This window comes from Vigna unguiculata, chromosome 3 (genome assembly GCF_004118075.2).
Source record: "Vigna unguiculata cultivar IT97K-499-35 chromosome 3, ASM411807v1, whole genome shotgun sequence".
NCBI classification, from domain to species: Eukaryota; Viridiplantae; Streptophyta; class Magnoliopsida; order Fabales; family Fabaceae; genus Vigna; species Vigna unguiculata.
The window spans coordinates 37,555,542-37,580,496 of record NC_040281.1 but is presented as its reverse complement, the minus strand read 5'-3'; the positions used below and the strand labels follow the sequence as shown (position 1 = coordinate 37,580,496).

At 32.4% G+C, this 24,955-nt stretch overlaps 2 protein-coding genes across 7 annotated transcripts; one reads left to right on the top strand and one right to left on the bottom strand.

The window, feature by feature from the left end:
• The first annotated feature begins 2,962 nt into the window (after positions 1 to 2,962).
• LOC114177011 (phosphoenolpyruvate carboxykinase (ATP)-like) lies at positions 2,963 to 7,349 on the top strand. Of its 2 annotated transcripts, none has more exons than XM_028062228.1 (13): positions 2,963 to 3,012; positions 3,095 to 3,321; positions 3,412 to 3,596; positions 3,839 to 3,992; positions 4,105 to 4,189; positions 4,664 to 4,764; positions 5,041 to 5,339; positions 5,458 to 5,631; positions 5,732 to 5,797; positions 6,074 to 6,252; positions 6,343 to 6,512; positions 6,638 to 6,806; positions 6,918 to 7,349. In XM_028062228.1, the coding sequence occupies exons 2-13, from the start codon at positions 3,101 to 3,103 to the stop codon at positions 7,068 to 7,070; spliced, it is 1,956 nt and encodes a 651-aa protein (XP_027918029.1). In that variant the 5' UTR covers positions 2,963 to 3,012; positions 3,095 to 3,100; the 3' UTR covers positions 7,071 to 7,349. The 2 variants fall into 2 exon arrangements, with proteins under 2 accessions (XP_027918029.1, XP_027918030.1); XM_028062229.1 differs by having other exon boundaries at positions 2,967 to 3,012; positions 3,098 to 3,321.
• A 4,798-nt stretch (positions 7,350 to 12,147) lies between these two features.
• On the bottom strand, positions 12,148 to 21,708 carry LOC114176742. 5 transcript variants are annotated; one of them, XM_028061878.1, is made up of 11 exons: positions 21,296 to 21,708; positions 19,720 to 19,931; positions 18,956 to 19,033; positions 17,139 to 17,206; positions 16,529 to 16,677; positions 14,605 to 14,665; positions 14,434 to 14,461; positions 13,508 to 13,549; positions 12,822 to 12,961; positions 12,531 to 12,668; positions 12,148 to 12,454 (listed from the first exon to the last, which is right to left on the bottom strand). In XM_028061878.1, the coding sequence occupies exons 5-11, from the start codon at positions 16,567 to 16,569 to the stop codon at positions 12,326 to 12,328; spliced, it is 579 nt and encodes a 192-aa protein (XP_027917679.1). In that variant the 5' UTR covers positions 16,570 to 16,677; positions 17,139 to 17,206; positions 18,956 to 19,033; positions 19,720 to 19,931; positions 21,296 to 21,708; the 3' UTR covers positions 12,148 to 12,325. The 5 variants fall into 5 exon arrangements, with proteins under 5 accessions (XP_027917679.1, XP_027917680.1, XP_027917676.1 ...); XM_028061879.1 differs by having other exon boundaries at positions 16,529 to 16,669; XM_028061875.1 differs by lacking the exons at positions 14,434 to 14,461; positions 14,605 to 14,665 and having other exon boundaries at positions 16,529 to 16,669.
• Positions 21,709 to 24,955: the final 3,247 nt, after the last annotated feature.

Below are 24,955 nucleotides of genomic sequence, written 5' to 3'. Positions count from 1 at the left end.
TTTATTTCGATTTTTGACTCATATTCATTTTTATATCAAGTTCAATATTTTAAATTTAATACTTTCAACGTCAGTGTGTTGAGTCCTAGTTTTAAGGTTTAATGTTGAGTTTAAGTTACATTTTTACATTGTATTAATACTTAGCCAAAGAAATACATGAAAGTGGTGACATGGCATTTTTTGCATTACTAATGAAATTACTATATTTTGTTCAACTATAAGTTAACATTAAAAATATTAAAGTAAATCTTAATTATGTAACTAAAATTTTTGCAAGGGCTATCTGATAATATGACTATTAAACTAATTTATAAATGATTAGATATAATAGTACCTGTTAACTAATGCAACACATTACTAATAAGATTCTATAAGATTTCAGGGATCCAAGACACTACTGGTGATATTATATAAAATTTCAAACCAAATTTTTTATCTAAATGAAGTTATTAACTTATATATTACTAAAATGGATGCAATTTTTAAAGTCTATTTTTAAGCTCCCATTATATTTAAACGGTGAACTTCATATATAAAGATGGATAATAAAAAAGTTAAAGTAAATCATAAATTATGTGAAATGGTAAAGACCACCAGAAAGAAGATGATGTCTTAGATAAATATGTTTTTTCAAACATCATTCTTACTCATTTCAAAATCAATCATTATCCTTTAACTAAAAGTATACATGTTTATACTTACATCAAATCTATAATTTATAGTAAGGATACATTTTTATCAAAATGATAAATAACCTCTCTAACTATAATGTCTATATTCAAAATAAATTTTCAAAAATTCAAACAATAAAACTATTCTAAAATACTAAAATACAAGGATATATAGAATAAGACATCCAACCATAACAAAATTTGAATATATGCTAAAATATGTTTAGAGAATCATTTTTCTGAATTGAACTGTCACTAAAATTGATAACAAAATCACAATAAAAAGAAGAGAAAAAAAATAAAAACTTAATTCTTTTGAAAATATGATCAGATAAAAAAATTTCCCAACTCCTATAAAGTCCGTTTAAAAATATGATCAGGTAAAAATATTTCTAACTTCTTAATTATCATGAAGTGGAATTAAATTTCGAAAGAAACAAAGATTAGAGAGATGACCAAAAAGAAAAGAGAGAAGGTTTTTTAGAAAGAGAAAGATATTTAAGAAAAAAATTAGAGAGAGAAAGGGAACTTTACATTAATAATGAATCTAAAGTGGGTATAAAAGTTTATTAAATGTGAAAGTATCATGATTCATACATTAATATTATACTGGATCTTTTGTGTTTCCCCGTACAAAGTGTAGTATATATGGTTCCACTCTTCTGTGGTTTTCAATCTACAAACACATGAATTAAATAAATTAATAAATTTATAAAAGATAATCTGTTAAATATTTTGATTTATTTGTAATGAATGCTTTTATTTATTATTTTTGTGTGTCAACGTATATAAGATAATTCAATTACATAAATTAAGAAAATATTAAATGATTCTTTTAAATTTTAATCAAGGTGATGATAGATGGAAATTCTCATTTTTACTCTGCACCTATACAACACCAATAAGACTATAATTTTAATTTAAAATATAAAATAATTTTAAAAAATTAAATGAGAAAGTAAAACTATTAACTTTTATTAAGTATTAAATTGGGATAGAAAAATTTGATGGTGTTCATTTAGAATTTTCCTTTTTAAAGATAATGCGACATTTAAAGACAACCTATTTTTCACAACCATACAAAATTAAAACCGAAAGACATTCGATGGTTGTCTATGATGCACATATACGATATATGTATCAAATACGACACCAATCTAATACGTTAGTACGTTTATTTTAAAAATAATAGAACACGATATGTGATAGATACATGATATATAAATATTGAGAAATGTACAATAATTCTTAAAAACATAATAAATATATGTATTATTATTGTGTGAATTCAAATTAAAACTATAGGTACTAAAGTTACATAAAAAAATATAAATTATTATCATCGTACAAGTATCACTATAAGGAAAATCTTAAATAATAATAAATTTTAGTAACCAAAAATATGTTCGAGACTGATTTCCTAATTAGAAACCAATTATTTTAGTAACCAAAACCTTGGTAGCTAATGTTAGTGACCAATTTAAAAACCAATTATTTTTGTTGTCAAAACCTTGGTAGTTAATGTTAGTGACCAATTTAGAAACTTATTCATAATATAAACTATTTTAATTATCAATTAGAGACCAATTATAATTTTTTGCAACTATTTATTTGTCAATAATTTTTAGTTTTTAGATTGGTACCTAAATTTGTCACTATATAGTGACTATTTATTTTTATGTCACTAAAATTAATCATTATTCAAAGATTTTCTTGTAGCGTACTATGAATATCAATAGAGTATTTTAAAGTATCGGTTATGTATGGAAAGAACATTTTTTAGAAATGAAAGTAACACAAAGTTGAAATTATATTTTTTTTCCTAATCTAAAAACTAACTCACAAAATTTTAATCTTTTATTCTGTTTATAAATTAATGTTATATTATAAATATAAACTTATTTTCTCTCAAAGAACTTACAAAAATAGTGTACTTGAAGTAATTAACCTCTTTAAGGTGTGAAAAACATTTCTGAAAACAAAATTATTAGCGAACACAAATCCCTTGGACAAGAGTAAACGAAAACATAGGTTGTTCTCTGCAACCAAAATAGGTGACATGAAATACGCGGAAGCAGTTGCGTGCAACGTTATAGGGTGGAGAGGAGTAGCAGAAGATTATTGCTGATCGATGACCACATTATCAGAGTCGTATTCTATAATGAGATTTGGAATTGTTCAAGCCTGACCCTAGAGATATGATCAAACCATGATTCTCTCAGCTACACGTCGATCATTGACCACACCCTACCCTATATAACCCCACACCCTTCCATCATCACATCACCACAACATCATTCCTCTCCATTTTACATACAATCACTTTCTTTGTTTCAGTCAGGTATAGATGTGTATTTTGGGTGCATGTTTTTTGAGGTTTTATTTTATATCAGAAAGCATATGATACAATGTTTTTTTAATAGAAGACGATGCCGGGGAATCTTGGAAACTTGACCTTGCCTGCAAAGGTTGGAAATCACGATGACGAAGACAGTGATCGTCCAACAGTTAGGGTTCAAACCATTGACGAGCTTCATTCGTTGCAGAGGAAGATATCTGCACCCACCACTCCCAGAGGGACTTCGCAGGCACCCACTTCCCTCTCTCTTTCTGAGGAAGAACGCAGCAAAATACAGCTAGAGTCCATCAGGTGATGTTTCTACGTCATAATAATAATAATAATAATAATGATAATGTTTGGCTTAAACGTGTGTTGATATGTATGCATGCATGCATGCAGTGCATCGTTGGCTTCGCTAACAAGAGACAGTGGACCTAAGGTGGTGAAAGGTGACCCAGCGAGAAGATTCGAAGGGTCAAGGGTTGCACATGTTCCCCACCACCGTCATGCAGCCACACCCACCATTTCTGTCAGCGACAGTGCCTTGAAGTTCACCCATGTCCTCTATAACCTCTCCCCCGCAGGTTTTCTTCCTATACTTTTCTTTTCTTCTCTGTCTTTCTTTTCAAAAATCAATGATACATCATTTTGTACTGTGATGTACGAAAATGAGTTCAGCATCACATCTTGTATATTTGAAATGAATTGGTCAATGGCAATGACGTAGCACCTGCTTATGTAGAGATAAACTTTGAATTTAACTTGTCCTAACAGAAATACACACATTAATGTCTGACAAAATGGTAAAATATTGAATTTGGAACAGAACTTTATGAACAAGCGATCAAGCATGAGAAAGGATCGTTCATCACATCGACTGGGGCATTGGCTACGCTTTCTGGGGCCAAGACGGGTCGGTGCCCTAGAGATAAGCGTGTGGTGAAGGACGAACTTACTGAGAATGATCTTTGGTGGGGAAAGTAAGTATTGTTCATCACATTACATTTATATATATGTGTGACAAATGGTGCTAAACATTTTGAACTGTTTATTTTGTAATCTGATTTATCTTTGTATTATTGTACTTTGAAGGGGTTCCCCCAACATTGAGATGGACGAACACAGTTTCATGGTGAACAGGGAAAGAGCAGTTGATTATCTGAACTCTTTGGACAAGGTCATTTCTCTTCTCTTTTCTTTCTTTTGATCTTCTTTTCTGTCTGGCATGCACAGATAACTATGTTATAAAATGAAAATAAGTTGTCACTACAATTGGTCTTATTTTGTGGGTTTATACAATCTATTTGAGGTGGTGATGACTAGGAATGCAACCTGTTGTCATTTGTTAAAGAAAATTAGATTTTTTTAAAATGAATTATGACTTTTAAACATCTCTAATTTTATATTTCACCTTTTATTATCTCATTTCCCAGAAGGTGTCTACAACCTTCAAAAATTCAAAGCAATGTGAAAACTTGCTTCAGTGGACAAAATATTTTAACTAATTCTGATGCATCACATGTGTTTGTTTGGCATAGTTGATTTCCACCCATTGCTTATATATATTATAATTTATATCTCAGTTTGAAATTATGTTATCTAAGTATGGAAGGAAATCAATAGAGTATTCCAAAAAAAACCTAATTTTCAGGTGTTCGTGAATGACCAATTCTTGAACTGGGACCCAGAGAACAAAATCAAAGTGAGGATTGTCTCAGCCAGAGCCTACCATTCCTTGTTCATGCATAACATGTAAGTGACTGTATATAAGCAAAAGAATACTTCACCATCACACCGACCTTTTTGTTCTATATTTTAATTTTTTCAAACACAATCAGAAGCCAAATGTTTAAATAATCATGGTACTGTTCTTGACATTAACAGTTCTAATTTAATGAAATCCAAATATCTATTGATCATGCACAAACCTTCTCAGCGAATGAAATAGGTCTCCCCAGAATAGAGAGAAAGAGTGAAGTGAATCTGCAAAAATGTGTATGCAATATAGTTTTACTTGACATGATGCAGGTGCATTCGACCAAATCAAGAAGAGCTAGAGAACTTTGGCACACCGGATTTCACTATATACAATGCTGGGCAATTTCCTTGCAATCGTTACACTCACTACATGACATCCTCCACTAGCATTGATCTTAATCTTGCAAGGAAGGAAATGGTGATCCTTGGGACACAGTATGCAGGGGAAATGAAAAAGGGTCTCTTCAGTGTCATGCACTATCTCATGCCTAAGCGCCAAATCCTCTCCCTGCACTCTGGCTGCAACATGGGAAAAGCTGGGGATGTTGCCCTCTTTTTTGGACTCTCTGGTATAACTTTCTTCGATCATCAAATAACTGTTATTAGAACCACAAATTTACGACTCTTGTTACATAGAACTTTCATAAACGGTTAGTTTAAGGATTTTTCTTCAATTGTTGACATTAGGTACTGGGAAAACCACTCTTTCCACGGATCATAACAGGTATTTGATTGGAGATGATGAACACTGTTGGAGTGAGAGTGGTGTCTCAAACATTGAAGGGGGTTGCTACGCCAAATGCATTGATCTCTCTCAGGAGAACGAGCCTGACATCTGGAACGCCATCAAATTTGGCACAGGTGTTACCTTTTGTTAATCTTATTAGGCTACTTTAACATCTCTTCATCTTTGACTTCACCAATTTTGACACATTTTTATTGTTCACTTGGTTGTTGTCAGTTCTGGAGAATGTTGTCTTTGATGACCATTTTCGTGACGTTGATTATTCTGACAGATCAGTTACAGGTAAGTAATGACTTGGTAGTTCTGACTTGGTCATATCATATCAAATTAATGGTTGACTTAACACAAATCCAATATCTGAGGTCAACTCCTACAAATAGAAGATGCTGATTATTAAACCACTCATATATGTAAGGATGGAACTTAACAAATCCATCCTCTATTTGCAAAACTCTTGATGCAGACTAGTTCATTTGATTTTAACTTTATTTGGACAATAAACATGATAGCTAGATGTAAATAGGTAGAGAAATATAATACTGCTTTTTCATGTTGCAGAAAATACTCGTGCTGCATATCCAATTGAGTACATTCCAAATGTGAAGTTACCATGTGTTGGTCCTCAACCAAAGAATGTGATTCTTTTGGCATGTGATGCATTTGGTGTGCTTCCACCTGTGAGCAAGCTGAACCTGTCACAGACCATGTACCATTTCATCAGTGGATACACAGCTCTGGTAATGTCTGAGTAACTTGAACACTCTATCTTGATAATATTGCTTCCTCTGAATCTCTCTCATTGGCTCTTTTCTTTATGAGGACTAAAGGTGGCTGGCACAGAGGAGGGCATAAAGGAGCCACAGGCAACATTTTCAGCTTGCTTTGGAGCAGCATTCATAATGCTACATCCAACCAAGTATGCAGCCATGCTTTCTGAAAAAATGCAGAAACATGGTGCAACTGGATGGCTTGTTAACACAGGATGGTCTGGTGGAAGGTAAGCGTTTTAGTACTAATAATGAAATTAAAGAACACTGTTAGCAACACACTTTCACACACTTTTCAAAAACCAGTTTCGGTTGAAATAAAATTAACTTTGTTTTTGGTTGTGCAAAACTGCAGCTATGGCAGTGGAAGTCGACTTAAACTATCTTATACAAGAAAAATTATTGATGCCATTCACTCTGGAAGTCTCTTGAATGCGGAGTACAAGAAGACTGAGATATTTGGACTTCAAATCCCCACTGCAGTGGATGGAGTACCCTCGGAAATTCTAGACCCTGAAAACACTGTTAGTGTGCTACAACTCTTATCTTTTTCAATTTTTCAATTTTTCAATCATTACCACTGCTTTGCAGTTTTCAAAGCCCTTTGAATGATTGGAAATTTTGTTTGATTTCAGTGGTCAGACAAACAAGCCTACAAGGAGACACTGGTGAAGTTGGCTAAATTGTTCAAGAACAATTTTGAAACATTCACTGACTACCAGATTGGAGAGAACAAAAACCTCACAGAAGAGATTCTTGCTGCTGGTCCAATCGTTGATGGAGCTTAATTAGGAGATTAGGAGCACCTTTCCTCTGCTTTTCGAGTATCTATTGATTTGTTTTTCGTTATGTGGTTAGCTGGGTTTCAAAGAAAGGCTTTGAAACAAAAAAAATAAAATAAAAAAACATGTTTTGAAGTATTTTTGCAAACCAGGTATCGTCTTGTTCTTTATGTTTCATTTTTGACAGAGAAGTCATTTTTCTGGAGATGAAAAGTCCAGGGCATGCCTTAAAACCTGAGTTGTTTCAAAGATGTTCTGTGTTTGAAAGCATTACATTGATTTGTACTTGTGTGTGTCTCGAGTTTAGATAAATTCAACTCGTAGAGTTGAAGGCAGAAGTTTCTAATAAAGAAAAGTACTTTTTAATTTAATCTAATGTCAAAACCTCATTTTCCATAATTTAATACTTCAATTTTAAAATAGAGTCAAATACAAATCATATTGACGAAATAGAATAATTAGCTAGAACTAAATAAAATCAAACTATTTAAATGACTAAATTGTATATAAATTAAAAGAAAAAACATAAGTTATTAAAGTAAAAACTTTTAAAAATGAGTTAATTTCATCAAATATTTAAATCGTAGTAAAACACTCTCAATCAGATTGACAATCATAAACAATTTGTCAGTAATCAAATCTAATCATTTATATTTTTCGACATTAGTTAAAGAAAACTCTTCTTTTATAATCTAAAAAGTAGTTTAACGAACAAAATTATTTTCATAGAAATTGGTTATATATATATATAACCTACTTCAGTAATTTCTCCACTTGTTATATATAAGAATGTTTGCATAATAAGCTTAAGAGGATGTCATTTAATGTTATTTTCAATATAAGTAATTTCTTTCAGCATTCCTGTATTTTCTTCCAACACCTCTGTAGGTGAGAGAAAAGTTTAAATTGTTCATGACTTGAAAACATTGCATTTTGTAATATTGAATATTTATTTTGAATTGTATAATCTAACATTCAAAAAGTAAATTTCATATCATAGAATCCAAAATTATATTTTAGATTACACAATTCAATATGCTTCTTGATTGCATAATCTAAAAATACAAATTTAATATACATTTCTAGATTGTGTAATCAATAATATGTTTTTGGAGGATTGTACACTTTCAAATTGCATAATTCAAAAACTTAGAAATATTTTCAAATCTTAAAATGTATTATGAATTATGCGGTCTAAAACATGTTTTTGAATCCCAAACTTTAGAAATCTAAAGCATGGACATTTTAGACTTTTTCAACACATGGAGGTGCATGAAGAAACCATAGGAGTAGAGGAAGAAATAGCATTCTACATGTTGAACACAAATTGAAGATAGGCATTTATTCTTGCACCCTAATAATTTAAGATAATTTCAACTTGCACCTTATATGTTAATGAAATTACCAGTTTTTCATAATCTTCTCCACTTCATCTTTTTATTCTTCTTTTTCCTACCAACCGCGCATCCCTCGATGTCGTGAATAGAGTTCCATTTCCTTAAGTGAATGAATTCTCCATCTACAAGTGTAATTATCTTCATATACTCTCTTAAAAAGTTGAGAAACCCTTCTTGCTTCTAATGCAAATTTATATTTTAAATTATACAATTCGTAATATAAATTTATATTTTAGATTATACAATTCGTAATACAAATTTATATTTCAAATTATATAATTTGTAATACAAATTTGGAAAACAGTCCAGAATGTAAAAATATATTTCAGACGGTACAATACACAATGTAAATTTGGAAGACAACATGAAGTGTGATTTTTTTAATAAAAGACAACTAACTCATTTCACTAAGACTATAGAGGTGTAGGAAGAAATCCCTCATTAACAGAGCTAATGTATGTACCCCTATGATAAGATAAAAGATGACAACGTGGGGTGAATCATGTGGACCAGTCCACAAACCTACAAGAAAAAAGTATGTGACACTTATTGTAGCTTGCTGGCTCGCTTGGGCCCACTTCACCTAATCTGAAGCTTGTGCAGAACAATGACGAGCTAGCCTGCATAGCCTACATTTACTTATATTCCTAAAATTTAGCAATACCAGCACAACACATCATATATTTCTTCTAATCAACTTGCTCATTTGAGTTTCTTTTGGAATCCATCCAAAAGTAAATAACTCATTTGAGTTAAGTCCATCCAAAATAACTCATTTGCATTTCTTCCTTATTCTAGTTTGATTCAAAGTCATTTCTATTTTTAAAAGACTTGTACTTAAAAACTTAGAAAGTATAAAGTTGAAAACATTACTTATTGTAAGAAATAGACTTATAGAATTTATTGATTCTACAAATTTAATTAAATAAAAATAAAATTATTAAAATTCTACACCCTAGTATTTAATAAAAGTAAAAAAAATTAAAAAACAAATAATTTATTATGCGAGACAGACTAGAAAAATTAACCTATATTTCTTAAATGAGTCTCACCCACATTATTATTCCTATCTATGATGCAATGGAAAAATTATGCACCTTGTTCACCTTTTGATAATATCAATTTATGATATAAGATATATTTTAGTTCACCTTGTTCAAACAAATGTAAAAGCTAGATGATATTTCCTCATCAAGTTATGCTCATTTTCAGGGAGAAAGAATATATATTGTGTAAGCCCCCTTTTCTTTCAGCTTGTGAGTTTTGGGCCTGGCCTTTTCGTAGGCCCAAGGCCAGCCTTGTAGAAAACCCCTGTACTCTACCAGCTCATTCACTCTCACTTGTCCCTTTTGTAGAAACTGTTCCCCCTCACTCACCCTTGAACTCCAGTTAAGGCTCTGCTAGGACATAAGTTCCCTCTCCTTCCAGCTAGCTACTCTACTTAATACTCTCAGGTAAGTTGAACCTTAAATTCATCCTTCCTCTTTCCGGTTAAAAGACTTTGGGTTCGTCTTAGGTTCTCCCTAATACCCATTCTGTGGGTTTCAGTTCTGTAGGTTGCTTTGGAACTCGTTTGCTCTTGCTCGGGTTGCCGTTCTCTTTATTAGTATCTCAAAAAGGTAAGGGAAGCTAGAAACTTGGTGTTTTTAAATCATTTTTGCTTATTTCTGGACTACCTTTCGGTCTGTGATGCTTGAATGATGTTGTTGGTTGTATATGAATGTTTGGTGCGTGTGTATGTTGGTTGAGCGAGAAGTTGCATGTGCTAACAGGTGAGAAACCTGCTAATCTCGCCCAGGTGAGTGACCCCCGCCTAAGCGAGGGAAGCAGGGACTCACCCCTGGATTCCAGTTCGTGTTGTCGCCTAGGCGACTGGTTTTAAATTTGAGTGAGGTGTAGTCTCGCTTAGGCGAGACGCTGTCGCCTGAGCGAGAACCCACTGGAACCTTGTAGTGGCCACTATTGCGCTCTCGCCTAGGCGAGGAGGGGTCGCTTGAGCGAAAGGAACCCTTTCGCCTGGGCGAGGACCTTTAGCTTGGGCGAGATGTTGTGATAAGGACTGCTGTGTGGGCTGATGTGACTCTATATTTGTGTTAATTATTTCTTTGCTCAGAGTATGTGGCCATGCTTGGTGTGTATGCCTGAATGGGTTTGGTATGAAAGTGTTGTTAGGTAATAAGCTATGATTTCATTGGATTGAATGTTGGTATGCATGTGATAAGTATGAAATGAGAAACATGATATAATTGTTGGTGGAATTTCATGAGAATTGGGTGATTGTAAGGCATGTGGAATGTGTCAGGGAGGGAGTTTCATGGGAAACTCTTGGTGACATATATATATGCCTATTGTATACCTTGATATAGGAGATGTCTAGATAAAGGAGGGTATCCTGAACTCTAATAATTGTTCACGTTCACGTAGAGCAGAATGGTTAATGTGGTGAGAGTAGTAGGAGGTCTTAGTCTTGGGACAGTTTGAGCCCAAGACAATAAAGGATTAACCCTGTGTGTGGTTGGGTGAATACCCCTTGCGTCTAGACTCTGCAGAGTTTAGAAACTAGCACAGGCGTATACTTCCTTTAGAATCCTATATCAAGTATATGATCCGGATATCTAGTCGTAGTAACTTGCATTCGTTTGCTCTCTTATGATTAAAATGTTTATGAGTCAATTGTTAATAACCTGCCTGGTCTTGTACATGTTTTATAATATGTTAAATGTTATTTTCACTAGCTTACCCTTTCGTTTTCTGTGTTCTTGTTTGGCTATCTCTTTTGCGATGATCACCTCTTGGTGGGAACAGATGGGAAGCACGTTGAAGGTGGACCTGATGGTAACAGTGGTGTAGAGGGTCCTGTCACCTCTGGCTATCAACAGAGCATTTTTATGGCATCAGTGCCCTTTTGTTTTCCTAGCTCTAGAGGTTTTCTTTTGTGTACTGCATAACTCCCTGTGGTGCATGTTTTGTTAGAGGCATGTGTGATAGATATGCCTCATTTTCTTTAAGTACTTCTTGGATGACTGTAATGGTAAATCCCTCCCTGTGGTGCATGTTTTGTTAGAGGCATGTGTGATAGATATACCTCATTTTCTTTAAGTGCTTCTTGGATGACTGTAATGGTAAATCCTTATGTGTACTGTTTCACCTGATAACTCTTCTATTCCATAAATCATGCAATATTTATTTAATAGATTGCTCTATTTAAATGAGATGTCACATATTGATGTTGTTATTCAATTGTTGAAAAGAATTATTACTCAATTAGAACAAGAACCTAAAAAAGTCCCACCGAAAATGAAGTTCCAAAAAAATGAAAATTTATTATCCAAAATAATCGAATTCAATATTAATATTTGAACCGAAGACCAACTTCTTCACGCTCCTTTTTGAACAAAAGAAAATGCTCCTCAAAGAAATGATATTAAGCGATAAAATAATTAATGAAAACGAACTTATGAAAAGTTTTAAATGAAGGATATTAAAGATATTACCAAAATTAAAAAAAAAGCGTAAATGAGAAGACATATTAGTATCAATTTTAAGATGACATACAATGAGATAAAATAATTATAATAGTAATAATAATAATAATAATAATAATATTACTATTTTTACTGTTATTATTATTATTATTACAACTAAGGAGGTGAACAATGAAAGCACATAGAAAATCCGGCGAGAAAAGAGAACAAAAAACAGAACAGTGTAAATTGTGAAAGCTGAGGCTGAAGGTTCAGTTAACAACAAATGTGTTATTTTTTCAAAAAGGGGTGGAGGAAAAACAATGTCAAAATAAAGTGAAAATCTAGAAAAGTAATGACAACTAATTTTTGTATACCTATAATAAAAAAAACAGAATGTTCAATGAATATGTTCCCAAGCTCCATTCACGATCTCGTCATTTATGAAGGGGCGCAAAGACCACATTTGGCAGTAGCTTTCTAATTCTTCTGATGACATCTTGAGATCTAAAGCAGACACAATCTTTTCCTGCAACAATAGGCAAAGATTTTAAGGATTCTTCATTTTTCCCACTTCAAGGTCACAAAAAGACATCATTCATTACCTGCATCAAATAGTCTTGTTTGACCATGCTATATATGAAAGCCATTACCATGGCTAAATGTGTGACATCGACACTTTTCTTTTTCTTGGTAGAAGTGATGTCAGGACTTTGAGAATGAGACAAAGCATCCTTTTCCTCCTGAATAAAGATGTAACCATTTCAATTCCAATAAGATGTATCAAATAGCAGGGGAAGAAACTCAATCAAAGAAACATGGAGACTAATAAGAAACATATGGAAACAAGTTAGCAATTACATTAGAAATTCTTCCAAAATAAGCAATAATATTACCAAATCATTATAGGTTGTTTGCTCAATTAATTCAACATCAAAATCCAGACCAGAGAAGGCTAATAATTTTCCATCTGTAGTCTGAATAGCACTTGTTACATCCCCCAATAGACCTTCAAGTTCATTGAGTATTTCTTTAGCTGCAAAACATACATGACTAGTTAAATGTCAAACTAACTGCATGTTTAGGAATGATTAATTTCTGGAATTAAAAACTTATTTTCAAAATTTCTCAGAACTAGTTAAATAAACAATTATTTCTAAAATAAGCTGAAAAGCATATACAAAAACAAAGAAGGCAATATCACCGTAATGGTTATGACATAAAGTATACAATCCAAGAAATTACATACAACACGCAGTCAATATGTACTTTTAAATTAATGATGGCCAAACACAAATTTAGTATCTACAATACAACAAAACATTTTCATAGAGGAGCTAGAAACAAGCCCATTACTGATTAAGCACTGCAAATTAGAAAGCAATATTGACTAAATGAAAATAAGTTTCTTCCAATTTGGAAATACATCTTCCTAAATTTACCTTTTATTTGGATAGGGCATTTCAACGAGTTTCTTTTCCAATATTTAAAAGAGAAATACATATTCAAATCTATCATAGGATGTATACGGTTATCAAAGCATAGCAGTCAGGAATCAATCATTAAAAACACGAGGCCATACCTTCTCTTATAAGGTTACAGAGTCCTTGTGTGCATGAGTGAACTTCCGTACACATATTTTGCCATATTGAAACAGTTATATAGTCAGCGGCATAATAAATAGCAATAAATCAATAAGTAGAATTCAAACGAAGAATTGATAACAAAACATTGTACAATGCTGATTCAGGCGGATATCTTTTGGAACAAAGAATTAGAGGGAAACTGAATGAGTGAGAAAAGCAGACAGGATAAATGTAAAGAAACATAATTGCAAGTTGATAGCAAACACTGATACTTGAATTTTATTATATAAAGATAAAAAATACTAAAAGAATACCAAATTTCTGTACACAGATTACTACATATACAGAGCTTATTTGCACGAAGTTAGCTATATTGGTCTAACTAAAACAGTTATACTGACTACAGTCGAAACAACTATAGTAAATACACTAAAACAGAATAAAAACTAAAAGTTGTAACAACACAACCAACCAATAACATTGTCAAAGTCACCTCTCTGACACAAATTCAATGGGGCTGAGAAACCCAAGGCATCTCAATTACATTGAGTTTGTCCCTAAGAAAGACACCAAAAACTAGTAGTAGACATGGCTGGATGAGAACGCATTGGCCTTGATCAGGAATGTGTTGAACAAGTTGTTTGTTAGTAACCTATTCTCAAATGTAGAAAACATTTTAGTTCTAGCATGAAGAACAGGCTTATGAACTAGATTAACAACACTCGATTGTCACACAAATCCATAGGAGTATAATGAGGAACTGAGTTTTTTGAGAAAAGTCTACATCCATAAAATGTCAACTGTGGCAGCTACTAAACTTGTATATTCAGCTTTGGAGCTAGATCTAGAAACCATTTTTTGCTTTGTTAACCATCATGAAACTAAATTAGGTCCCAAATAAATAGCAGCTCCTGAAATAAACCTCTTGTAATCAGAATCTGCTGCCCAATCTGCATCACAAAATAGCCAGAGGTTGATAAGGAATCGCAGGATGAACGGTGTGACCACAAAGTAAGGCCTCTTTGCAATATCACAAAATTCTTTTAGCTGCAACCCAATGAGATTCTATATAGAATCCATAAACTGGCAATACCTTGTTGACAGCCAACTCAGGATGAGTAATAGTGACATACTGAAGTGCACCAACAATAGACCTGTAGAAAGAAGGGTTTTGTATTGTAATAGATCTGAACCATGTTTAGATAGCTTGAAGTTAGATAACATAAGAGATGAAATAACCATAGGTTCATGCATTTTAGTCTTGATCAATAAGTCTTTGATAGCTAGAGTCATAAGAAAAGACCCATTAGGTGATTGATGAACTTCCATACCAAGAAAAGAATATGAGGAACCAAGTTGTTTCAGAGTAAATTGAAATTCTTGTGAGGAACAACTTGTATGAGAGATTGTGAACTGCGAGTGATAATAACATCATCAACATACACCAACAAGATGTTAAGGAATTTTGGATCCTTGTATGAACAAGTTAACCTTTTCGTAACAATCGTGTCAGAGCCTTGCATCAAATCCAATGTCTCAAGTTCGAACCTCATTGAGGCTCCTACTCCTACGAAGGGGGAGTCCCAAATTCACCATGCTGACACTGAAGTGGGGTGTTTGTTAAGGAATTTTGGATCCTTGTATTAACCTTTTTGTAACACAAGAAGATGATAGCAAAGGCACAACTATATATAAATAATGAAGGCTCACATTTGGTGTCAGTACAGCCAAACTGAAGAAGGGTACTCTTACATATATTGCTTTATTGAACCTGTAGCCTAGAGATTTATCTACAGCTTCAAACCTTAAGGTTGAGACATGTAAAATTTCTGTTGAAGTGAGCCTACTTAGAAAAGCATTATTTACTTTAAATTGAAAGATAGACCACTTGTGAGTAAGAGCAAGTGTGGAAAAGATACGTAAAGTGATAGGTTTAACAACCAGAGAGAATGTTTCGAAAGAATCAAATCCAAATCTTAAAATCTTTTGGAACCAACCAATCCGGCATTGTATTTTTCTACAGAGTCATCAGTATTTTCTTTGACTCTAAAATACAATTTTCAGCCAATGGGAATCCTATTTGGAAGTAAAGGAACGGCAGTCCAAGCATTATTTTTTCTGTAAAGCAGAAAATTTATTAGTCATAGCAGCAAACCATTTAGAGTCTTGAAGAGCTGGTTTTACATTTTTGGGCTCAGCAATAGTGAGAAGATTAGGTTGAATTCTCAGTTGAACAATCCCATTTTAAGATCTGGTGAACATAGGATGAATATCAACAGTTCTAAGGTTCAATATGATTAGGATGAAATATTTACGGAATGTAGGCTGAAACCAAAGGCAAATTGGAAGATGAGGATGTTGAAGTAGATGAAAAAGGATGAGGATAAGGAAACTATGCTCATTAATAAAAAATGTCGTCTTTAGAAGTAAAGTTTCAGCCAGTTGAAGATAAGCGCATACATATATATATATATATATATATATATATATATATATATATATATATATATATATATATATATATATATATATATATATATATATATATATATATATACGTGTGTGTTTGTGTGTGTATATATATATATATATATATATATATATGTATGTATGTATAATATATGCTCATGTATATCCTTTATGACTGGTGGAATACCCCAAACTAATCTGACTTGAAGACAATGCTATGTTAAATTTTGGTTACAAGAATAAAATGAGAAAATAAAAAGAGTAACTTTTGTAAAACTGCATGAGTATAGTTTTGTGAAAAATTATGAAATAATCCAATAATAACTTAACACTGCACTCAAAGGAAACCAATTTGTCATACTCCTGTTAAATAGAATAAAGAAGATTCACTGCTAACAGTATTGATTCTCAATACATAACACTAAATTAAAATGGTTAAGTAAAAGAAATGTACTTATGAGTCACTAAGCCCTTGTTGAGTCTTGAGACATACCCTAATAATGGAATGAGACGACCAACCCCAATAAAAAATAAAGTGCAGTACTTACAGTTTGTTAGACTCTGGATACTTTCGTTCAGCTTCCTGCATCCAGAATTTATATAGGCTTTAACTCTCTTAGTTTCATTAGCTACAATTATCTTGTCCACTAATTTGGAATTCATATCAATAGGAGGCCTCCTGATAAACTCTGCACAACTAAAGTTAAAAGTTATAAAATAAGGAGGCATTTGTTTCATGGAATCCTTTTGTATTCCCAGAAAAATGGAAGTAGGAATTTTTATTCCTATGTTGGTAGAAGTTCATAAAAAGTATTTTCGGGTATTTTTATTCCCAGAAAGATGCATACCTTTGTTTGTACAATTTTTATATGCATGATAAGGAGGGTGGGTAAGTTATATTCTCATGGGAATGAGAGAAGTTACTTTGTAACCTCCATTATAACTTATTTGAATTAAAAAGTATTATCAGAAATATGAAAAATTAACCAAGCATATTTTAGATATGCCTAGGAATAACTTTCCAATTATAACATTCTCGTAGACTACGTCCTTGGGAATGATAAATCAGGACTTGAAACAAACGCCCCCTAAAAGTGAATAATAAGCAATATCATGATTTCACAGTAACACGTGATTAAGAAAATTCTGTATAATTACCAATCGCTTGTTGAAATCCAGACAGCAGCCTGCTTCCAGCAATTCCCAACTCATCAATCTTTGCAATCCTATCATAGGTTAGCTGTTAGAAATAAAAATTTATACACATATATTATGTGATAAACAGAATACAAAATATAATATTGTCCTTCATGAATGAATATTTGAGTATGTACGTGTTAGGGAACCAAGATTTTACAAAGGAATAGAATTAGAAAACTGATAGAAAGTCTGGTATCATTGATGATCATAGGAAAGTAAGGAAATCCCCACTGCCACAGAGCAATGCTCCTCCAGATAGTCAATGGTCCTTGTCCAAAACAAACTAACAGACTAACCCTCCTTATATATGAGTGAGTGTGTTGTTGTGTTAGAGAACCAAGCTTCTTACAAAGTAATAGAAAAGGAAAACTGATAGAAAAACTGGAATTACTGATGATTAAAGGAAAATTCAATTGGGAAACTTTCCCACTGCAACTGAGCAATGCTCCTCCAGAGAGCTAATGCTCCCTGCCTATAACAAACTAATAGATTATCCCCTCTTTTTCTGTCTATTCATTCTCAACATACCCAGTTTCCCTCATACAAGTGAGGTCTCTCCTGTACCCCTAGCAACCTCATCATTCCCATTCTGCCCTCCCCTTGTTCTTCCCACATATACTCTGCACACCTTGGGCTTGGCTAGTTCATCAACTAATTGCCCATTTGGGCCAAACCAGTTCCACAGTCCGAACAATATCTGTGCCTAGAGCTTGTCTCTCAAGTCACAAGAATAAACCAAGAAAATTTCATAATGCATCTATCCATTTCTTAACAAATTAACATTTTATTTTTCCCACCATGTCATTCATCCATAATTATCACCTCCAACCCCTACGACTATGGATAATCTATAGTTATTGCCTTTGCAGAAGTAATTATCTTGAAGCAATTAGAAGCGGGCTACTGTTAGGATTTACATTGTATGTAGGATGTCTTAAAATCAAACCCTTATGGCCAACTGTCTAAGTGCAAAAGTTATAAAAAATACTCTTTACAGCTTAAGCTGATGCTTATAATGTTTCTACAATCGTAAAATTGTTCTTTCAATTATTCCATTATACATCTATGAAGGATAGCTGAGAAACAATGATATGGATATATTTGTGTTATGGTATGTATTAAGAAATGGACTTTAAGTCTAACTCAACCTTACAAAACTAACCTGTGAGGTGAGGTTTACACCCACTTATATTCTGTAAATTAGTCACATTTTCGGTTGATGTAAGATCACCAACAATATTACAATGAAAAATACCAGCTATAGAGGGAAGCAAAACCTGGTAGCTGATCACAAATGGAAATGCAGTAAAAGAAATTATAGCCTGGGTGTGGGAGGCCAAGTCTCTCCCAGTCCCAAATTCTCACACACCGTATTCTGTCCCATAATACTGGATTACACCCACACCTCAAATCTCCTCTCCCACTATTCACACCTTTCAGCTCAGCAGTTAGTTATTTTCTCTTTCCAGATTATGATTGTGTGCATCACACCTATTTTTTCTTCTTTCACGACCTTAGTAACAAAGGGTTCTTATCAATCTAGAGATCATTTTAGTTTATAGATTCATGAGAATGAAACAATTACTCAATATAAAGTAGTTCCAACCTAACAAGAATAATCCTTCATGTAACTTTATAATTTTGAAAGGTCAACATGTGTCAAGGAAAACATATAATTTATTTTCTCCATACAAAAATGTAACTACCATCAATAGACCGGTGATTTCTAGCACAGAAAATACAAAAAGCTAACAACTTGCAAGATTAGCAATTACCCTGTCATGAAAGCTCTGAATTTTTCAAAAATTTCTTCCTCCAATTCAGAAAGTGATTGGTCTTCATTGCTTTCCATTCTGCAATTTTTATGAAAAAGAGAAGAAATCGATAAAAATAAATTGCATAATAGAAGAGAATTAAACATATAATTGGCCTTCACTGCTTTCCATTCTGCAATATCATTAATAGATGTACAATCTACAACAATTTTTCATACCGAGGATTAAACATTTTACATAATTAAATCAGTCTAAATAGTATAGAACTTGATATGTTGAGCAGTTACTGATAGAATCTAAAATAATTTGAGAATTTGGGTATGAAGCAATCCTATCCTAAGACTCTGAACTAACTTTTGAAATTGACTTAGACCAATATATTTAATAAAGTTGATTTTTTAAGGGTAAAGAATTGCGTGATTGTGTTTGATGTAGTAAAACGCTGTCAAGAGGGTATGGATGGAGAAGTGTAAAGACCAAGAAGAGTGCAACAAACAATTCATAGAATGCTTGAACTTGGGGACAAACCATATTTTGGTGGTGAGGAGTTTGGGTAAGTGAATGTGGCTCTTGATTTTTCAGGTGACCTCACAAGACAATGTTTCCCACAATCATCCTTATTCTCATATCTCAAATTATTCCCCAAGTCCTATTACATATATGATGTCTATATAACCCACAAGAGTTTGATTGACAAGAAGCCACAGCAAACAATTTAACACGATAAATTAAAAGCATAGAAAAATAGATGAAACAAGGAGTACCTATAAAGACCCTTTCTCAGTGCTTCACAGGAGCAACTACGATGATTAAGAGAGAAGGCTAGGGTTTTGAGACCAGCGTCGCCGTGGAAGCTTTTTTTCCCCAGTCGCGTTGAGCCTGAGGGAGTGAAGGCTGAGTTCAGCGAGGTTCCATTTCAACTTCGGTCACGTTTATGGCTTGTGCTTCAACCTCACTCCGTTCAGCAACCCAAGCTCTGGCAATTTCAAGAATTATACTTTTTTTTAGATCTTAAGAATTAGAATAAGCCCTTCTAAATTAGAAGAAACAAAAGTAGGTTTATTTAAAATATAAAAAAAAGAAGAAGCTGTAAGTATAGTTAAAATACTATTTCTGTCGATTTACAAATCTATAAAAGTCTTAAAGTTTCAATTTTAATATTTAAACTAGTAAAATAATTATTATTAATAAGAGAAACTATCATAAGCATCTTAAATTTCAATCTTAGATGTAGTCGAGCTTTTCAATTTTAAAAGATAATAAAATGATAAGTGTTCACTATTTTTATGAAAATAAAAAATAGTTGTTATAATTTTATTATAAATATAAATAAATTTTATAATTAAAAAAAATTAAATTTAAAAAAAACAGTCAAATGAAAAAAATAGTTAAATTTAATAAAATGGTTAAATATTTTTTTTTTCCTTTTTTATCGGTTTGGACAAATTGAAATTAAGTGTGTCCCTATAGGAAATGGGTAGAAGGGAGAAAAAGCAAACTCGTCTCATTAACATCAAGACAAAACAAAGCACTACTTGTTATCTTACAAAAGTTAATGACAGTAAGGTAACAGAATAATAGAAAAACAGAAATAACCAAAAACGGTAAAGTCAGTTTTTACATCAGCAAACTAACTAATTTTGGCTTACAATCTAATACTAACCCTTAAGCACAAATGCAAAACCCAACCCAGTGGTCTATGAAATCCAAAACTCAAACAAATGCATCTAAAATGAATTTAATTATCAAAAACATATCTCATAACCAAACGAACTCATTAACCAAAATTTAGCATCAAGAATTTCTTAATCTCTCTACCAACTGAAATATCACCAACAATCTATAAAAACCTTCTGAATAATTCAATATGATGCAATCACAAAATACATTTAAGACCAAAGCAAACATGAACTTCATCCCAAACCAAGATAACAATGAGTAGCCCACGACTATAAGAGGCAATACCTCCTACCATACACTCTACACCAGTATCACACATGTTCATATAAAATGTATCCAAAATGAAGACATTATCAAGTGAATCCCAATTAATATTCCAAGACCAATGCCTCATCTATTCTTAACGTCGTAGCAAGCTTGAAACTCTTTTTTGCAATGAAATAAGCATTAAGCAGGGAAAAATCATTCGCATCAAATGAATACAAAATTGAAACCCCAGATAACTCCAACCCAAACATGATATTAATCAAAACCAAGAGAAACAGTGATGAACAATCATCTCACCCATCCATGATGATATCAATTAAAACCCAAACAACATTCAAGCAATGGGTCCAAGAATGGGTAAAACAGAGACAGAGAGGAGAAACGGGACTGAACCTCGAAGGCACCAACGGAGAGTGGCCGTTTAGGGTTCAGGTGCGGTCCGCTCTCTTCGGCAAGCCGTGAACGAGAGAGAAAGGATGCGAAACGTGCAGAGACTCCCGTCTTCGACCTTGGTTCAGTGATGGTTTGGCGGTGGAAGAATGCACAGTGGTCACGGTGGCGCACGGGAATGGCCAACGACCAGAGTCGGTGCGGTTGTCGCCGTTACAAGCCTCGTCGGATCGCCGGAATGTGAGTGATGATGCGTTTTTGTGTATGGGTTTGTGAATGGAGCTTCACCCCTCCGCTACTGCGTGTATGATAAAGGTTGGTGGTGAGAAATTGGAGAATTAGAAAAGTGTGGGTCGGAGGCAGAAGATGAAAATCGGGAAGGAGAGATTGGGGGAGAATCTAAATATCGGGAGTATAAAAAGATGCGGTTCACGACGGTAACATATAACACTTATTTTTTAAATGTCATTATTTGGCTTAATTACTCGGATCATACTCATTCTGGTTCGAAAATTTTAAAATGGTATCTATTTGAACTTTGTCTTATTTTATTATCCAATTTTGATTATTGCATCAATTTAGTACCCTTCGTTAAATCTTCACAAACCGCGTTAACTACCTTGCAACGTGTCAGCCTCTGGATTTTTTAATTTTCTTTTTAATTTAAAAAAAAATGTCACGTGTCAAATCCTTGATGTGACACGTGACAAGGTATCGCCACGTGTCAAGGTACCTGACAAGTGTCATTGTCTTCATTTCAACTTAGTCCCCATATGTGTCTATTTGTTTCAATTTAGTACTCATATATATTTATTGGTTTCAATTTAGTACCCAATTTATTTGTTTTAATTTTGTCTGAATATTTTTTTACAAAATAGAGAAATATTATGTCTCCCTTAAGACCAAATTTATTATTTATATAAATTTTATATTTATGTTTGTTATTAAAAATGACTTACAAATATGTTATTCATGACTTTTACCATTAGCTTTAATATAAATTTCAATACTTAATTTTATAATTCGTAACAAATATCAATAAAACATTTATATAAATAATAAATTTTGTCTTAAAAGATATGCAATATTTCTCCATTTAAAAAAAAATATTTGAATAAAATTCAAACAAATAAATTGGTACTAAATTGAAACAAATAAGGGTACTAAATTGAAACAAATAGACACATGTGGGGATTAAGTTGAATCGAAGACAATGACACTTGCCAAGTACCTTGACACGTGGCGATACCTTGTCACGTGTCACTGACAATGCCACGTGTCACATTAAGGATTTGACACGTGGTAATTTTTTTTTTTTTAAAAATTCAAAATAAAAATTCAAAATAAAAAAAATTCAAAAAAAATTCAAAAAAAAATTAAAAAAATTAAAAAATCCAGAGGCTGACACGTGGCAAGGTAGTTAACGCCGTTTGTGAAGACTTAACGGAGGGTACTACATTGATGCAATAATCAAAATTGGGTACTAAATTGAGACAAAGTTCAAAGTGTACCATTTTGAAATTTTCGAACCAAAATGGGTATGATCCGAGTAATTAAACCTTTTTTTTTTAATTTTAATTTTCTTTTTTTATTTTTAATTTTACTTTTTCTTTAATAGAAATTATATACATCTTTTTATTTTATTTTTTATTTTTATTAACTTTTTTATATTTATAATAATATATAAAAAGAATTTTTTCTTTTATATCCATGTTTCAAAATATCAATTTTATTTTTTAAAATATAATTATTTATTGATTTTTGTGAATTAACTATTATTTTTATAATTTTTTTCTCTATTTATTAACGATTATTCTCTTATTTATTTTATATATTTTACTTTATTTTTAATAAATATAATTTTATTATATATTAACTTAATAATATTATATTATCATCACCTATTAATACTAGTGTAAACACAGGCGCTATCGCGCCTGTGTGTTTATTTTTTAAATATGAATGATATTATATTAGTAGATGATAATAGTATAATGTTATTAAGTTAATATATAAAATAAATGTATATTTATTAAAAATAAAATGAAATAAATAGAGAGAATAATTGTTGATGAATAAAAAAAAGATAAACAATTTTATAAAAAATAGATAAAAATAATTATTAATTTTAAAAAATTAATAAATAATAATATTGTAAAGGGTATATTTGGTATTATGAAATGTGGACACAAAAGAGGGAATCCTCTTTATATATTGTTATAGATAATATTATTAAAAAATATGTACACACAGGCGTGACTAGGGATGTCAACGGGGCAGGTAGAGTACGGGTAGTAGTTTCCCCGTACCCTACCCGCTGGATAAATATCTGTCTCGTACCCATATCCGTCGGGTATCCGTTATGCGGGTACCCGCCTATTTTTTTCATATCCGCAGGTATCCACGAGTACCCGCGGGTATTTACAAAATTATTTAAAAAACAAATATTTAATCATAAATTTAAATAAAATAAAATACATAATTATCATAAATTTTAAATAAAGTTCAAATAAACTCAAGTTCATACACGTCCAAATAATTATAAAAGTAAATATAAAATGACGTTCAACACAATGAAAATTTTTTAATTAGTGTTTTGATCAAAAAGTTCATTTTCTCCAACTGATTCCTAAAAAATAAACAAAATAAACAAATAATAAACCTCAACTGCCACGTGTCAAGTATTCTTATTTTGATTCCATCATTTGATAACAAGCATACCATATAATTTGATGTATATGCCCAATTTCAAATAAAGAAAAGAAAAGAATATCAAGGGGTGTACTTGGAAAAAGACAACATATCAATACTTGAAGTTTGAAGAATGAAGACAGAAGACTAGATGTGCAACTTAGAAAACATTAGGCCAAAATGTTTTTTACTAATATATATATATATATATATATATATATATATATATATATATATATATATATATATATATATACAAGAGTACTTTTGTGAATTAAAGTTTAGCGGGTACGGGTATCCACGGGTATGGATACTATGATACCCGTACCCGCCCCGTTAACATGCGGATATTAAAAATACTCGTACCCGCGGGTAGCGGGTATCCATTTTTAATATCCATTTCCTACTCGTTGCGGGTTTTATCCATGGATACCCGCGGATACGAATTTTTTTGACATCTCTAGGCGTGACAACTAGGGATGGCAACGGGTCGGGTCGGGCATGGATAGTGCCTAACCGCAACCCGACCCGCCAAAAAAATCTGCCTGCTACCCGCCCGTTTACCTGTCGGGTATCCGCTTAAAAAATTTACGCGGATATTTTTAAAACCTGCGGGTACCCGTAGATATCCGATACCCGTAAATATTTAAAAAATTATATTTTTTATAAATTTTTTAATATAAAATTATAAAAAATTATATGAATTAAATTAACTTTTAATTATAATTAAATTTGACATAATAAAATATACTATTAATTTTAATTTTAATTAAATTTAACTTAATAAAATATAAATTAAATTTTAATTTTAATTTTTTGCGGGTAACGGGTACTTGTAGGTACGGATAGTATGATACCCGTACCCGACCCGTTTATAAGTGGGTATTAAAATATCCGCTATCCGTTACCCGCTGATATCCGCGGGTGCGGGTATTTTTGCCATCCCTAGTGACAACACACAAGCATTGTCGC